Source organism: Haliotis rufescens, unplaced genomic scaffold, assembly GCF_023055435.1.
Source record: "Haliotis rufescens isolate VD_foot unplaced genomic scaffold, xgHalRufe1.0.p SCAF_17, whole genome shotgun sequence".
Lineage (NCBI taxonomy): Eukaryota > Metazoa > Mollusca > Gastropoda > Lepetellida > Haliotidae > Haliotis > Haliotis rufescens.
The window spans coordinates 12,064,135-12,083,381 of record NW_025963857.1 but is presented as its reverse complement, the minus strand read 5'-3'; the positions used below and the strand labels follow the sequence as shown (position 1 = coordinate 12,083,381).

At 37.5% G+C, this 19,247-nt stretch overlaps 1 protein-coding gene across 6 annotated transcripts in view; it reads right to left on the bottom strand.

Moving 5' to 3' along the window:
• Positions 1-19,247, bottom strand: part of LOC124112522 — a 216,327-nt gene that overhangs the window by 9,296 nt on the left and 187,784 nt on the right. For all 6 annotated transcript variants that reach the window (XM_046472688.2, XM_046472685.2, XM_046472683.2 and 3 more), the window contains one exon: positions 18,382-18,735. In XM_046472688.2, the coding sequence (XP_046328644.1) occupies positions 18,382-18,735 (354 nt within the window). The remainder of the gene's footprint in view (positions 1-18,381; positions 18,736-19,247) is intronic.

The window sequence follows — 19,247 nt, the reverse complement described above, 5'->3', positions numbered from 1 at the left end:
TAGTCACCTTTTAAGGCAAGCATGGTTTGCTGAAGAACTGTTCTACCCTGAGCCAGCATGGTTTTATGTAGCTAGAAACAATATTCCAACAATATCAGTTCAGGGAACACAAAGAATGGGCTTCACACTTTGTATCCATGTTGGGAATTTATCCCGTGTCTTTGACATGAAGATGGAATGCTTTCTAACAACTACAATATTCCAGCAATATCATGGTGGGGGACACCAGAAATGGGCTTCACATATTGTATCCATATGGGGAATCGAACCCGGTCCTTGGCGTGATGAGCGAGCGCTTTAACCACTAGGTTACCCCACCACCCATATAAAAAAATGTAACAACCACTGAACATTTCTGGATGAAGATGGGTTTTTTTTCACTTGCTTGCTTGCTTGTTTGTATTCATCAATATTTAAGCTATGTGACAGTCATCTTTAAATAATCGGGACCAGATGATCCAATGATTGATATTAAGAGTAACAATACACGATTTACGGACATGATGAAACGCTATCAACCAAGTCACAGAGCCTAACCACCTGATCTATTTGGTTGCTTCTTACGGACAACACAGGCTGCTGAGACCAAATTTAACCAAGAATCCTCACTGATTGATCTTTTTTCGCTGATTAAATGAGACGCAATACATGCTATTATTTGCGTTGTTAAATGCCTTAAATGAAATAAACTTGTTTTTCAAGAGCTGCAACATCCGCATTTTTAACAGAACAAGAAACACTCAAAGAACTCACTTATTTGACAATGATTAATTTCTCACATCAAAAGGATGTTGACCCAGATAACCCAAGACAAAAACAACACATGGTTTCAATTAAGTTCAAAACAACCATTTTCTAAAGAGGAAATAGACTTGTTGACATAACAAGCAGGTTCTTCCACAAGACGTTACTTTACATGTGGAGACAGACTTATCTCCCTTGGACTAGGAAACAGTTGCCGAGAAATGTCAGGCACAACCAGAATATTGGGTATCAAACTAACTTCCTTCTTATTGCAAAACTACCGAGATAATCTTATCTTGTCAAATAAAATGTTAATATCACCTTCTGACCTGTCACTTCAGGTACTTTCCCAACCACCATATGCTGGAGAATATCTACTTTGTTCAGCCTCAAGATCAGGAAACATGGCAAAGGACAAGATTAACCAAAAACCATGTTTTAATTGATTTAATTCTTCATTCTTGAAAAAGAGACGATAATTCAATGGCATCTTCACAAAACCCTTTTCTTGAAAATTATCCCATAACAAAATAAGGATCTCCCCGACTAGTTGAAAAGTGTTGTTGTTTTTTAAAATGAACACTCAACAGTGTGATAATTCGAGAATATGAACTACCATTGCTAACCAATTGGTCATGTGATCGTCACAGTCCTAAACATAAAACAACACACCAATATTTAACCAGTTATAAACAGTACATGATTCAGTATCAATAACAAGCAACAACAGCTCCATAAATTCAGGGCCAACACAACACTGTACACAACTTGTTTTCCAGCAACCTCAAAACATGTCAAAGGTCAGAAATAATGCCGAGATTAGATAAGTGTATCCGTACACACAAACAAATTCTTTTAATTTCTGTTATCACAAAAAAATATGTTCTGTACAAAGTGCACTGTCATGTATTGATGCTATTAAACAAACAACTACTTGTGTCTTAGCTTACATGGACATAAGGGGGAAGGGTCACTAGATCAGTTGCTATTGTTTTTTTCTTTAACGCCATTGAATGGTATAGGGCCATTATTAGTTGCAATGTTTCTCAAATTTGAGTGAGTGAGTATGGTTTTAAGCTGCTTTCAGCAAATATCCTATCAATACCATGGCAGGGGACACCAGAAAGGGGCTTCACACATTGTATTCATGTGGGGAATCGAACCTGGATCTTCGGCGTGACGAGCGAACGCTTTAACCACCACTAGGCTACCGACCGCCCCGTCACCACCAGAGGCATGCTGGTTAAGAAAGAGAGACTAACAGATTTTCTTGTTACTCCAAGGCTAGCATGTCATACAAATATAGTCAATACAGCCAGTGCAAGTCTATAATAGTTGGCAAGTCTTGATTACAACTGAAATTTAGAGATTTCAGGGTACTTTTCATTATATTTTAAGATAATTTAACAGAGACTAGATGTTAGCCTTCTCCTAGGTAAAATGTAGAGATTAAAATCATCTAACATGATATCCTGGCCTACCATCCACAAAACATAGCTGGGCCGTGTAGAGCACCAGTGCCTGCAACTCTCCATTAAATCATGTAAACACAGACCTCAGCTGTACAGTGAGTTAGGATTGTCATCCTCTTTTGAAAACAAAGTAAGGAATCAAAAATGGTGGAGGTAGGTCATATTAAAAACTTGGAATGACACGTGGAAGTGGAAAATACAATACGATTATAAACATTTTTCCTGCATCAATTAATTGAAATACACCATCATTATAATAAAACCATCATTGTAAACAAGCATGTTTTTTTACTGTGCAGCGACACAAAAAATTCAAGATGAGACAAAAGTTGAACCATATCTGTAAGTTCTGAGTTTATTCACAAGTTTTGTCTAAAATGTCTGGATATATTTACACTTGAGTTGGAGGAAAAGGAGCTTCATCTAATTCCACACTTATCCAACAAACAAGAGAATTTATAACACGACCCACTTCTCTTTTTAGGCCATGTTGTGTGGAATCAAATGGATAATAAACTCAGATGTTCGAGAGAAAACATCACATATAACAGAGCAGTTTTCTTTACACATATTTTAAAAACTTTAATATGAGGCAACATCTAAGATCAAATATCATATTGAAAAAAAGAAAAACAATTTTCAGTGGGTGACATGTGTTAACTGCTTACATTCAAAGAGGTTGGGACGTTCATGGTGCAGGAAATAGCTTTCAGTTGCCATGAAAGGGTTCCTGTTTTCGCAACAATGTCCCCCCAATTACATGTGCTAAAACATAATGAAAATGTGATACCCGGCTAAACATCCTGATGTGAATGGATTTCAAGCAAATTCCGTACATTTTTCATCAAATGCCTACTTCAAGCTGTCGGCCCTGAAGTGATGATATTGTTATTTATACGTAGCCTTACTTGACAAAAAGTAATAATACTATGTCATAGATTCACCTACACCCAGGACATTATGACAGAAATTATTTAAAAATTATCCCACATGGATCAACACAATTCATATATACTACTCAAAAAAAGTTAAAGAACACCTGTTTTTTTTCATAGGACTATACTTAAACTGTCACTGCCATGACAGACTAGCTATAATGAAGTTGTTTTGATGTTGTAGTATATATTCAAAAATTATTTTAAAAAAGAAACAGCAAAAAGGAAATCCAAGCTGCATCTTTTCCGGCAAGTACAGAACAGATTTTTCATTTATTCACTCTCAGTATCTAAGGCACTTAAAAATTTGATTCAAAACAATTCCTTGTTTTCTTACCTTGATATAAGTCCCACTGGTGGGAATAGAGGACAGAAAGGGTTGAGGCAAGCATGGAGATTCACGTTCCAACACTGTTGATTCCAAATTCTACTACAGATTACTGGAAAGATGCCGATATACTTTGCAAGATAAATGTCTATGTAGACAGTCAGACAAAAACAGGTGAAAATTGCAGCTTGTGATAGCACAAAATATTCCCCTTGAAACCTAGAAGAAATGGGTTTCCATACGCAGCTTGACAACTCAACTTGATGAATTAATAAATACTTTTTCTCGCACTGTCGGATTGAATAATATTTCTGTTACCTTAAAATGGTAACAGTAGCACTTCGAAAAAGACTCTAGAAATTTCCATATCGTTCAAATGATCAGTATAAAGTCTCCACACTATACCACTCACATATCCTTGCAATTGTTAGCCAAGAGTTATTCACCACATTAATAAGTGAGACAGATCTGATCACACGGACACAAAATCTTCAGTCACAGTTCCACATGAAACCAAACAACGATGAATCTGTATCATCAGAAAAGGACCTTACCAATTCTGCTTAATTTTTTACCACCAGACAAGCCAGACACACATTAGAGACAGCTTTCCTGAACCAGAACTATCTGTCAAATTTATCCATCTGGCCATCTATTTGTCTGAGCAACATTAGCGCCAGACACTCTGATTAACAAGTCATCCATGAAACAGACAAACTGGTCTAGGGTTGTCAGGAAAATGTCTTGGGATTCGCCTGCATTCATAAACAACAAACCAACTTGTCCAACACAGAAACACAGCAAATACGTCTCCTTCACAATCAGAACCTTGTATCTATCAGCAAATCTGATCAAGCAGATACTACATGACACTGTCTGAACAAACTATGTTCTGAGTCACTAATTAATTTTGCAAAATGTTAACAGCGTTCTAGACATATCCTCAAAATCCCTCAGCGGAGCTGATTTTCACTGCATTCTCCTCGAATTGGACAGACACACATTTCAGAGTCGTTCATCATCCATGTCAGTGTATGCCGTCTGCCACTGCCAACTGTCGCTGTCGTCTGACATGTGGGTCTCGACTATCAGTACACTATCTACTCCAGACGTCCATAGAGTCAACTATTATCTTAGCATGTATTTCTCCCATCCACGATCCTCCACAAGCAAGTCTGATCCAGGTTGGATGAAGCTCCTATCTCGGTCGCCAGTACACCACATGCTCCTTCTCCCATCTTTCCGCCACCAACAGTACAGGCAGATAGATCTATATAGGTGTAAAGTTCATTTGGCTTCCCGACTACCAGCCCCCTCACTCCCTCTGGCGTAGAATCTCCAGTCATAACAGACCAGCCTAGGCCTATCATTCCCCGAATATCATTCACCAGGCCGACACATGCACAGCCCCAACTGTGACCTCGCACGCTCGCCAGGATAGTTGTCAGTGGTAATATAACGTCGCACTTTGTGTATACTCAACAATGCTTGGTGGAATTCAGCATAGAGCTCACACTAAATTAAGCATGTTACATCTTTGATTCTGTATCTGATTCCATTATATCAAGCATGTGTATTTATATAATTTCTTACTTGATTTTGTATCTAACAATAGGGAAATATACAGTTTTAACTGCAACCGTTAAATAAACATGTGGGATTAAAAAACAATCAGTATTCAATTAACTCCAGTTTAAATCAATTTATACATGCAGCATATTCTGCTGTTGTGAGTTTCAAATATGCTACTCAATGTTTGTTAAGGACATAGGTGTGTCCAGATGGGTAATGAAAGTCACCCCTTGCTTCAAGATATTTTCTTACTATACTACTAAACTTTTGAAAGGGATAATCAGATATGTCATAATTTGAATATACACTTGACATATTATCAATCAGATTTGTGTGTCTTGAAACGATAAAAAAAATTATCCATAACAAAAGTAGAAAAGCATAATAGCATTCAATACTGCTATGTATCTGGCACATTTACAGCATTGTTTCAAGTTAGAATAGACAAGTTCACATACATAGACCTTGTTCTAAGATTCACAACACTATGAAATATTTCCTATCCCGACCAAACATTAGAAGAGCATACATGTGTGTTCTATTCCTCACTGACAGATATAAATCTGACACTGAAGAAAGGACTTAATAAACATGTGTCATGCTAAACGGCATCATAAAATCGACTGAAATGGTAGCTATTCTAACGCTAACCTAGGTATTGATGTCAGGTCTATAGAGACCCACCATATCCCAAATACTAAACGTGTTAGTTTGTGTGATGAATTGTGGCTAATTAAACTCTTGTACTAGTTAATATCAGTAACACATAAAGGGCTTCTATTTCAATTTGAAGAATGTCTTGACTGTGAGAGTTGGCCTATCAGCATCTCTCCCATCTGTTTCAGATAGATTACACTGCTTGTAATATGGCCCATTTCCACCACACGGACAAATTAATTGCTGGTTTATTGGATAACCTGGATACTGACTCCCACTCAAACAACATATTTCCATTTTCACAAATATGTACTGGTCCCTGTTCAACAAAATGATCGTAGCACTACGACTATCATATGACTATTCATGGGAGTTACGATCACCCCAGCACTACGATCGCCTTGTGGAACGGGGCCCTGGTTGTCATTTGAACATGTGTGAAAATTGGTAAATATGTGAAAATTGATATTTTTATAGTAATCTTATTAAAGACACAAAACAAATCAATTTTCTAATCTCATGTCTATTGTCAACTGAAATGAACTAAAATCTTCATATTACAAATCGAACTTCATTTGCAAACTTACAGACAACTAGCAGCCTGATGGATTACTTGATCCAAGCACTGTATTCTTAATAAATGTTCCAGAATTTTTAGACCATACCTAAAACCAAAGGTCTTGATGTAGCAACCTCAACATCTTACTGAGTGAGCGAGTGAGTGAGTACAGTTTTACGCCGCTTTTAGCAATATTCAAGCAATATCACGGCGGGGGACATCAGAAATGGGCTTCACACATTGTACCCATGTCGGGAACCGAACCCAGGTCTTCTGCGTGACGAGCGAACACTTTAACCACTGGGCTACCAGACCACCCCAACATCTTACTGATGCTGACCGGTGCTGATTTAAAAAGAAAAGGCTAAACCAAAGGGTTTTTTTCCCAGCACCTCTGCATATGTATCCAAATTTCTTCTCTTGCACCCTTGGCCTTATATTATTTCATAGTTGGTTGACAAGACTGCCTACCTAAAAATATAATGAAATTTGAAAAATGACTTTTGACAATATAAATTTTTGGGACGACTGTTTTACAATAAGTTGAGATAAAAACACTGTACAGATTTAATCACTACTGTTCGTAAGACATGGTGCATAATATGTACAAAAATCATTATTGTAATAAAACCAACAATTATCTTTCGGTATCTTGCCATTTTAAAGCATGTTTGTTTTTCACTCATTATAGTAGCAGTAAGTTGAAAGATTTTTAATTGAATTTTAGGCCAAAATCTTTTTAAACCAACTAGTAAGAAATATAATGCTTTTCAGGAAAAGCGAAAATTTAAACACCATGTTTTATCACATTTTGAAGCAACTGCCTAAGAATAATAATTTTCACTCTTCATTGTTGCACTAAAGTTTCAGCACAACTGTAGTGAGTGAGTGAGTGAGTGAGTGAGTGAGTGAGTGAGTGAGTGAGTGGGGTTTAACACCGCTTTTAACAGTATTCAAGTTATATCATGGCGTGTCAGCTTAATGTGAGAGGAAAGCCCGAAGTGATGCAGGTCTCAGACGTTTACCACTTTGTTGAAACCCACGAGCACGGGTATGGTGCTGACAAACCTAGAAACATAATCAGGGTGAACCGGGATTCGAACCCACAATCATAGGTTTCTGGCGTGCCCAAGGGACGCAACTCTGCACAGCGAATTGTGGCGCCTTAGACGACTGGGAGCACAACTGTAGACCTCTGCAGTAAATTCAACTACAACCTAAAATGACTAATCCTACAAATACTAAGATAAAGGTCAGAAATGAAAACATTAAAACCAAGGCCATATGACATAAGTTCTAATTTTATCACATCAGAAAACTATTTTAACTCATATTTGAAATATTACTTAAATTCAATACAACATGTGACATGTTCTAATAAATAAAGATACAACTCATTTTAAGCATTTTTATATATTTTATATATACGGTACAAAATTCTGATTAAACACTTACACTCACATGAAAGCCATTCATGTTTATCTAATCATCTGACACACTTTCAGGTTAATTGTCTCTGAATTCCTGTTATCAGTTAGATGTAACAGTTTAATCAGCTGACAAGATAATTTCTATCGTTATCTAATTAGAGCTATGTCTCACCTACATAAAGTGACACATGGCTGCCTTGAGCATGGACACACTATCATGCCATGTAATCAGCACACACTGACACCCAAAACAGCAAACATCTTCATAAATACGGTTATCTTCTACCCAATGCTTGTGTCCTGCAAATGGCCTCGTCTAGACACCTAAGTAATCATTTATCGGTTTTCTTTTCATCAAAGCCAAATATATCTATATATATTTGTCTTGTTTTCAGTGCACTGACGTCGTTTCCACAAGAGCTGATTTAAGATCATACTTTGTTTGAATGATAATTTTCCTCAGACATAAAGGAATGTAGGAAACAAATTAGAAGATCAATATTTTCTGTTTTGTTCATCATCATCAACTAATATTAAAATTGACTGCAAGTAAATGTAACCATGTCATCATACGTCATATTTCAATTTTAATTAACTTTGTATAAAATTTAATAAAAAGCCTTTCTACTATACATGCATATATATATAAGATAGCTGAGCCATAAATAGCAAAGAGCAATGTTTTATTTCACAATAAAACATTGTTCTATCATGGTGTCATTTCTGGAGATTCGAACATGCACTCGCAACTTGATGACGTCAAATATTGGACGATATTTTTTGAGAGGTAAGTGTCTGGTGAGCTGTTTTCCATAGATGTAGCTGGGGTTCACAGATAAACAATATATCCAAAAGTGGGAGAGATACGACAGTCTGTATTAGGAGAAAAGGTACAGATGATTGATGTGAGGATTGTGAGAATATGCGGGAAATACTAAACTTAACCCACCTGTTCATAAAATGAACTCGTCCGACATTGCCGAGATCATCATTATTAAATTAAGGTAACTATTTTTAAGACTTGTACATTTTATCAACATCCTTAAAGAGGCTGTACATATAGTGATGATATCTCATATAAGAAATAAACGAGTTTTCTTCGTTGTTTATTGTACAATAAAACACTGCAGGGAGAATAAACCACAAAGGGTGGTATCGTCATATCATCGTCCAATATGCATGGAGAATAAACTACAAGAGGTGCAGCCACTTGTGGTTTATTCTCTCTGCAGTGCTTCATTGTACGATAAACAACTCCCACTCATCATTTATTTCTAAAGTAACACAAACAAAATATGTTCAGTTTAGGTTAAAGCTTAGCACTGTCAAAAAATAAATATACTTGCAAAATTGAAATTCAATAATATGTGTTTAAATATCTTTTTAACGGATGGAATATTTACCACTGCCACACACCCATCACCAGTACATACAGGTGCATCAGAGAAGATAAAAAGCATCAAGACTTCCTCGTCACACATCAATAAAACTGCTCTTAAATATATAGCAAGTGTTAATTTATAGCCTTGCTAAAAACATTTTAACATGTTGGCATTCGGGAATATGGATAAATCAAAATCACACTATTTATCACCGTAGTTGCTGTCTTAGGTGCTCAGCTTCTGTAAGCGACCCCGACCAACTTCTTGACCAATCTGTAAGTAATCTAGCCCCTACTGAGACTGAAAATGTACATGACAGTACATATTTCCTTGTGTATACTTCACGTCTTGACAGAAAACAGCAGCGCAGATGCAGTATATAATTTCATTTTGACTATTATGGAAAAGGTTTTAGTTTCAGCGTTGTTTGAACCAAGTTTGTTCACTCCCACTTGATCTATGAACATAAATTTGACTCTTGTCGGTTTTATAAATGCCCATTTGTCCATTTTCTAAGCGACTAAAGCGCATATTACAGTATTTCAAAATTCAGTCTAGCATTATACAACAATTTTGTCTTTCATTCCTTTCCCCTGGGAAAGAAATGAACAACCCAAATGCACAGGCATTAAATATTACTGTTCCCAAGGAAACCAAAACCCTCAATAACACCATTTAGTCGTTAAAAATAACAGACTGAAAAGGGGCAAATGAGTTTGGATGAAAGTGAAGTTTCCAAATATAGCAATTATGTACAATTTCATTTTACCATGAAACATTATGGTACAACTGGAAATATAAAATCTTATGGACAAACTAAATTTTCTTTAAATCTTTTTTTCCCCATTTAATTCTCAAGCAACTCGGACAAAGGGCACACATCTGAACTTGTTATATGATTAAATTACACTAAAAAATACCAAACAAATTCAAATACACTAAAAAATGCCAAACAAATTCAATTACACTAAAAAATGCCAAACAAATTCAAATACACTATATAATACAAAACAAATTCAATCGGCGGACTACTACACAAGAGCAAAAAAATATATATATCTAATTTAGACTGAAAATATCTAATTTCAATGACAAGAATTTCAAAAGTCTGCAGTGGCAGAAGTACATTCAATAAAACTTGCCTGATACAGCAATTTCCGTTTCTGCAGTCAACAGTCAGCCAAAACTGACATCTTACAATGTTGACCGAAAATGCACTGAATTTCCTCGTTACGATAAACTGGTGTTGTCGACCCGATCCATACATCTAACAAACTGTTCTACAACTGCACCATAAACAGGCGAGTCTAGTATCAGGAAGGTATGTACAATCACTATATAACACAACATTCTCTACAAGATTGAATAAATATCTGTCGGGAAGGCGGGATGTTTTCCCAGACATTAGGTGCACCAGGTAAAACAATAATAAATAGATAGTACAGATGCGGCAAGTTATCATATCGTGATAAGTACTTGGTGCTTCAAGGAACACTCCCCGTCTGCTCAGGCGGCCATATTGGACCCGATATAAAGACTGCACCACTTCCCCTTGCAATCATGTAACAGGTTAATGCATGTGCTAGTCAAGGAGGTTCTTTACTACTGTCTACCAGACAGGATCTTATCAGAGGATTTTCATATAGCTGTGGCTAGTTAAACCCAAATGGAAAATCTATCAAAATCATATTTTCAGTTGTGTATTGGAGGTCTCTGTGAAGGAAAAAGTCTTAACGAAAACCTGTGTATTCTTGGATTGGCAAGCTGGGATACATCTGTTTCATAGCACAAGTGCACATTGGAAGACTGGGATTTTCATATTGCTGTAGTCAGATAAACTGAAATCTATCAAAATCATATTATCAAACAGTCTTGAGGTAATAAATTTCAGATCCAGGCAAATGAATAAAACGATTTAGAAAAGATTCGGTCCATCTTTGGGTTTTGCAAAAACCTGTTCTTCCAACCATTTCATATTCTGGGCAGGGCCTGGGATTTTATCGGAATAAAATATATTGTCGCAGAAAATTATTGAAAAAAAATAATTATGCTTCTCACTCCTGGACAAAGAAAGAAATTCTCTGGCACAAAAAATACATTGTTGCGTGATGTTTTTTTCCCAAAAAATATTTAGACTATAGTTTAAATGGAAAAAAGATCTGGTTTCACAGCTGTACCGGTAGATGAAAAAATATCCAGTCTCCATACCAAATCTCAGGCTCCCCTCTCATATCAAATGGTTGCACCCTTACGTTGAGTGGCCAAGCTGGGTACATCTGCTACATAGTACCAAGGAACCCTGCCTAGTCCTGGTAGATGTAGTGATTCTTATAGCTTTCAATATAATCTCACCAGGAGCACCAAGTACACTACTTCGTTCCATCTTTCACTGATCCATAAAAATTCATCTACTCTCTGACGTGGTATCAGCCACTTCACTCGACATTAGACGGGACAGGTCGGGCTGTTTCATGAAGTAGCACATGGGCAAATTGAGAGACTGTTCCGAAAGGCAAAAATGGAAGATTAAAACAGAAGGGATTAGAAACCTCATCATAATACTGCACAGCCGGTTATCTCCCAAAACCCCTACATCCCATTTCCCCTACAACCCAGTTCCCCTACAATTAGTTAAAACAACACGCGGCATTTACCTGTCTGGCATTATGAACTCACCTAAAGGAGAGATTAAGGTCTGGAGTAGAGGTAGTAGAAATGAAAGGGGTAGAGCTTTAGGGGATTAGGGGACTTAAAGGAAAGTTAAAAAAAAAAAAAAATTAATGTAAGTGTAATGAAAGATGCCTGTATGATGAGAAGACAATTTTTAGAAATTACAAAAATAACAATAGGAAGAAACAATTATTACATTGAGAAACTGAGATGAGACGATTTACAGTTGAGATGAAAAATGAACATTTTGTTATAATGTATTATGAATTTTGAAAAATGAACATTTTATTATAATGTATTATGAATTTTGAAAAATGAACATTTTATTATAATGTATTATGAATTTTGAATAATATCGTAATCGTAATTAAATATTTATCTCAATCTATTCGAGTTTCTTGGGTTGTTCCATTGTATGAAATAGGTAACAGACTAGGGATTAGCAGTGCCATGGACCGAGAACTTTGTTGTCTTAAGCTGTAGGGGAAATGGGATGTAGGGGTTTTGGGAGGTTACCGAGCCCGCACAGCCAGTTCCAATCAACTTGCATATGACATGCATATCCTCGTCAAACAAATAAAGATTTTTTTATAATCGTCAAATCTTCTAATAAGTTGGTTTCATGGGTCAATTGGTCTAAATTTTCTTTCAACAGTAATCTGGCTAATAATAATACTGAGGATGAGAAATATATTTATCTATTCTTCTGTTATTGATGAAAAATATCAACATTTACTGTCCTTCTGGACAGAGTGAAAACAAACAATTGTATTGAAAGGACCACAAAACAAATAATTGTTCGATAAAAATCCTAAGCCCCTGAAAATGAAATGGTCAGCCACTTGCTAACACTAATTTGTAAAGGTACTGGTCAAAATTTCTCAACAAGCTGTTTAGGAACCGCTCCCCAATTGATCAGTGTGTCAACTACATTAGATTAGACTGAACCAGTTCATTTGCTTGGTTTTGCTAAAGTAATATCAAATAACTGATCAATGTTGTTGATTGAAAATATGCTTCAGACTGTAGGAGATTCACTTTAATTTGCCCCGATATCATGGTGCTGGTTGCCGTTGTACAAAACAACCTTATCGCTACGTAAGTCGTAAGTCTAAGTTAATGGGAGTTACGATCACCTTAGCGCAAAGATTGCTTTGAAAATATTCTGGACAGGGCTAAACAATGGTCATATCCAACACTTCTGCCGCTCTTTTTCGGAGAAGTGGTTATGAAAAATAACTAGATTTTGCATAAAACAACTAATCCATCAAGATTGTTACTTGTCTCGAACAAACAGACTAGTGGTCGTGTCCATCCCTGTAATACCCAAACTGGATTAATAGAATTTGTAGATTTGGGCCACCTTCCACAAAGTGATCATAGCGCTTACTTCACAGTTTCATACTTTAACACAGACTTACAAATTCGTAACACTTTGTGGCATGGGGCCTAGGTATCTTTTACCAAAGGTATCTTGCTTGATTTGTACACAGCTTCTTGTAACAATGAACACCTTCGAAAACAGGTCCTTCAGAGATGGCAGCCATGACTTACGAACTGCCTGCCATATATCTGTACGTACAACCAATGACTCTCAAACTCTATGCTCAACTCCAACAGAGACCGAGTGATCTGTATTCCCAAAATGGTTTAAAGTAAGTAGTCCAAGGAAATGGCACCTCATCTCACAAGAAGGGCCACCGTCAAGCCTGTCTCATCTTATCTTACAATCAAGTGGCACATTACTCCATCGGATCTGGCCTTAAATAGAAGCACATCCTAATAATACAACCAGAGGAGGCAACAACATGAACAAAATTATCCACAGCTATACTCCTGCGACTGAAAACTATCCGTGATGGAGTTGAGTTCTTACATTTTTCGATGGCTAGAGTGGTTTGTTGCTTTATTGCAGTCATTGTTAGAGACATTTGAGGTTACAGACCTATGTCTTGCTTTCCATCATTTTCAGTAGATATTAGTCTAGGTATATATAGACTACTATTCCATGAGTTGACTCACTGAAACTTGGGTTTGCCGTTGGGCTAATGGATGATGTCTCAGACTGCCAGTGCTGCATGAGTGAGTGAGTGAGTGAGTGAGTGAGTGAGTGAGTGAGTGAGTGAGTGAGCGAGCGTTTAATGCTGTATTTTACATGATGTGATGTAGGTCTTAGATGTTTACCACTTTTATGAAACCCATGAACATGGGTATCAGTGGTAGAAATTCACATTTTTAGTCCACTAATCCTGATACTGATAACATAGAGCAAAACCCTTAAAAGGGGCACATTTCTACTAGTACTTATGAGACCTTAACTATTAGGCAATTTGGCAAGGTCTATAGGACTAGTGCCAATTTCTAATGCTGTGTTATGGTGCTGACAGACCTAGAAACATGATCGGGGCAAACCGGGATTCGAACCAAAAATCTCTAAACAAGTATAACTACTTCCCTTGACAAAAATTAATAACACCATGATATGATTAGAATTTCAAAATATACCATACACTTATCAATATTCAATTTTTTCACAATGAAAAAAAGGAATTTGGCTCAAGTCAATTTGCATTCCTGTCAAGCTAGAACACCTCTGATAAAACAAAACTTCACTCAACTGCTGATTTAAGTTTACACATCTCATACAGTCTCATAATAAAAGATGAACCAGATGACATAACTTCTCATTTCACAAAGACGCTAATTACGCAACCAAATACACTGTCTAGACAGACACTGAAAATAGGCATCAGGTCATGGGGCCTCATTTCCCATAAATTATGTTCAACGATTTTGAAAAGATTTGACTCCTTCCATCTACCTTGAAGCTGGAAATGATGAACATACTTGCTGGGCTGATGCGAATACTTCAGGTATCATTATGGAAATGGTGAACATACTTGCTGGGCTGATGCGAATACTTCAGGTATCATTATGGAAATGGTGAACAAACTTGCTGGGCTGATGCGAATACTTCAGGTATCATTATGGAAATGGCGAACATACTTGCAGGGCTGATGCGAATACTTCAGGTATCATTATGGAAATGGTGAACATACTTGCTGGGCTGATGCGAATACTTCAGGTATCATTATGGAAATGGTGAACATACTTGTTGGGCTGATGCGAATACTTCAGGTATCATTATGGAAATGGTGAACATACTTGCTGGGCCGATGCGAATACTTCAGGTATCATTATGGAAATGGTGAACTTACTTGCTGGGCTGATGCGAATACTTCAGGTATCATTATGGAAATGGTGAACATACTTGCTGGGCTGATGCGAATACTTCAGGTATCATTATGGAAATGGTGAACATACTTGCTGGGCTGATGCGAATACTTCAGGTATCATTATGGAAATGGTGAACATACTTGCTGGGCTGATGCGAATACTTCAGGTATCATTATGGAAATGATGAACAAACTTGCTGGGTTGATGCGAATACTTCAGGTATCATTATGGAAATGGTGAACAAACTTGCTGGGTTGATGCGAATACTTCAGGTATCATTATGGAAATGGTGAACATACTTGTTGGGCTGATGCGAATACTTCAGGTATCATTATGGAAATGGTGAACATACTTGCTGGGCTGATGCGAACACTTCAGGTATCATTATAGAAATGGTGAACAAACTTGCTGGGCTGATGCGAATACTTCAGGTATCATTATGGAAATGGTGAACAAACTTGCTGGGCTGATGCGAATACTTCAGGTATCATTATGGAAATGATGAACATACTTGCTGGGCTGATGCGAATACTTCAGGTATCATTATGGAAATGATGAACATACTTGCTGGGCTGATGCGAATACTTCAGGTATCATTATAGAAATGGTGAACAAACTTGCTGGGCTGATGCGAATACTTCTGGTATCATTATAGAAATGGTGAACATACTTGCTGGGCTGATGCGAATACTTCAGGTATCATTATGAGTGAGTGATTGAGTATGGTTTTACGCCGCTTTTAGCAATATTCCAGCAATATCACGGCGGGGGACACCAGAAATGGGCTTCACACATTGTACCCATGTCGGGAATCGAACCCGGGTCTTCTGCGTGACGAGCAAACGCTTTAACCACTAGGCTACCCGACCGCCCCAGGTATCATTATGGAAATGGTGAACATACTTGCTGAGCTGATGCGAATACTTCAGGTATCATTATGGAAATGGTGAACATACTTGCTGGGCTGATGCGAATACTTCAGGTATCATTATGGAAATGGTGAACATACTTGCTGGGCTGATGCGAATACTTCAGGTATCATTATGGAAATGGTGAACATACTTGCTGGGCTGATGCGAATACTTCAGGTATCATTATAGAAATGATGAACATTCTTGCTGGGCTGATGCGAATACTTCAAGTATCATTATGGAAATGGTGAACGAGGAATCCGAAATATAGGGCCAGAGAACTCATTACGCTTGGATATGGAGTGTCATGGGTTTTTTCAAGGGTCATTGACCTGTCAATCAAAACCTGTTTGGTTCACAAGAACCAATTTGATATCACGTCTGATGATTTGATTTGTTTAAGTAATCATACTGACAAAGTCAGATTTAGTACTGCTTGCAAATGTCCATTGTATGATGGTAAACCAAGGTACCAGGACTGACCACTCAATCCATTCAGTAGCGGGAGGAAAGCCTGAAGTGATGCAGGTCTCAGACGTTTACCACTTCGGTGAAACCCATGAGCACGGGTATGGTGCTGACAAACCTAGAAACATAATCGGGGCAAATCGGGATTCGAACCCACAATCATAGGTTTCTGACGTGCCCAAGTGACGCAACTCTGCACAGCGAATCCCAGCGCCTTAGACGACAGGGCCACTTGTGCCCCCCAATCCATTCAGTAACTTCTTTCACTAAAACAAGCATATGTTGCTTGGGATCTACTCTTATACAGACTTCAAACATGGCAAGTTTTAGGAGAGTAATGATATAGCAAACTTTTGCAATTGTTTGCCTGATGATAGTCCGTACAAGATCGAAAGGAATTAAAAATTGACAAATAGTATTGTCAACAGAATGCATAACAATCGATCGTTTCAATAGTTGTAATTAGTCATAAATTAAACATAAATTATGCCAATTTTAAACGTGCCTGTTCGTTGGATAGCAAGGATTACGACTACTTCGGAGTTACTTCCCTTTGGGTTGAGTTTGTCACAGGGAGGAAATGCCGGCTTTGAGATTGTCAACAATATTTTTTTCATTTCTTTTGCATTGAATCATAGAATTATCAAGCCTTAAAGTTGGTTTACTACTATTGCAAAGCAATAACAATAGTGAAAATAGCCCCTATAGCCACCCCAAGCCAGTTATACAATGAAATAAGACAATAAGAATTGATTTCAACTGTAAAGAATTGTCAATACACAAAGCACTTGGGTAACAAACTGTCATCTCAGGTAAGTTTATCATAGATTTTGTTGCATTCAAATGAAATTCGGTAAAACAAACTTTATCCAAAGTGTATAAAAAACACAATTCCCCCTTCTAATTCTTCAGATTTTACTGAAAAGGGGATTGGCTGTCATATTAGTATGCAAAGACCATGTCACAAACAGTTTGGTCATGCATACACTGAAGTTGACCGATGTTTTATCATTATGCAATCATATAAAGTCTAACCATGGGTCCGGGTAGTCCTGTGGGTACCCGGGTCCTACTCAGTACCCACCCGACCCGGGTACCCAAGTTACCCGTCCTAGCCCCAGTTAGAATGCTTATCGTAAAAGGCAACAAACGGGATCGTGTTGGAAGGCTCGATGACTTGGTCGATGAATGTCATCGTATCCCAATTGCATGGATCGATGCACATGATGTCATTCACAGGATTGTCTGGTCCAGATTCGATTATTTACAGACCACTGTTATATAGCTGGAATATTGCTGAAAGTGGCACTGAACAACAAACAAACCACCTGTGACTTGGGTCCAATGTGTCATGTCCTGTCAGTATGGCTACCCTTTGCTCACAGTATTAACCCCAGGTATGTCTGGTGCAGCCTCAGGTACCAATAAATACTGGGCCACCTGTACCAATAAATACTGGGCCACCTGTACTCACAGACATAGCAGGATACTAAGTTTAACAGCAAAGTCAAACTCCAGGCACATCACAACAATTCAGCATCAGGAGGAGGTCGATTCTTGCAGTTATCCCACACATGGCAATAAAACAGCAGTTGTCCACCAAAATTGCGAGGTCACAAAACCAATACTTATACCTCCCATTACCAATTGACCAAGATGTGGAATTAATTCAACCCAAGTCCAAGAGGATACAAAACCAAATTTTGAGGCTGACACCAACAGTCACAGATGAAGTCCCAAAGCTTCATAATTGGTTGATAAGGGTATTAGATATAGGAATTATAACATTACCAATGTAAATCTTAAGATTTTACGAAAATTAGGATTGGCTTTAAAATTTGCCACTGAGTATACCAGCTATGACATGGACTATTTTGTCAGAACCTGATAGCTGGCTACCCTCAGCTAGCTCACACTATCAACCACCTTTTTGTCTGGTCATGTGACCCCGCAATTGTTTAGCAAGGGCAGATAATCCACGACTCCTCATAATTTTCTTTTTACATTAATACCTACTTGGTACGTCTTTTTTGGGCAAGAACTTGAATGACACTGTGAATCCACTTGTTGGTTGGCACTTATTCAGCACATAGATTATTCGTATAGAATTAGATGAGGATTGAAAGACGTGATGGGTCTCGTTTACTTCATTGATTGTTTCACTTCTTTTGCCATCCATAGTTTCGTTTAACGAAACACACATATTGTTGGTGCCGTTCCTTCCCGATATCTTTGTAAAGTTGAGTCGTATGTACTTCTGACTGGGTGCAGAAATGTTGTATATACACTTGTCATAGCCCTGCCTTGTTAAGTTCTTGGAATTCACCGAGATCGGCTGATCGTCACTGGAGATGGTGTATCCGCACTCAGCTGAAACCCAAAAAGTCAGATTTGAATGCTATCCAAATGTCTCAATGTCATCAGAAACAGCAAGACTTATACTGGTCATACCCCTCAAGAAAAAACATTAATCATTCTTCAAAAAAAATATTTTAATCTCAGAAACATGTTGTCAAACTGAATATAAAACAATAATGTTCTTATACAACAGTTCATTTTGGTTATCACAGGTGCCAACATTTCCAAGAAATATATACAGGTGTCAGGAAATGAAGATATTTAAACTTTTTTTTAAAGACGATTGAACTCCGAATGTTTTACAAATTGCAGTGCCATCTGGCGTTCTTTATTGTCAATGTTGTCTTTCAGCAGTTTTGTGTCCTTTTTGTGCACAGATGTTCTTTAGTACACATTGTTCTTTCTTCATACACGACGTCTTGTGTTTGCGAGTTGTTCATTGGTGTTGTTTTGAATTTTGAATTCATTATTCGTATGTAAATAATGACCTTTATTTGTAACATTCATTCTTTATTCGTAACATT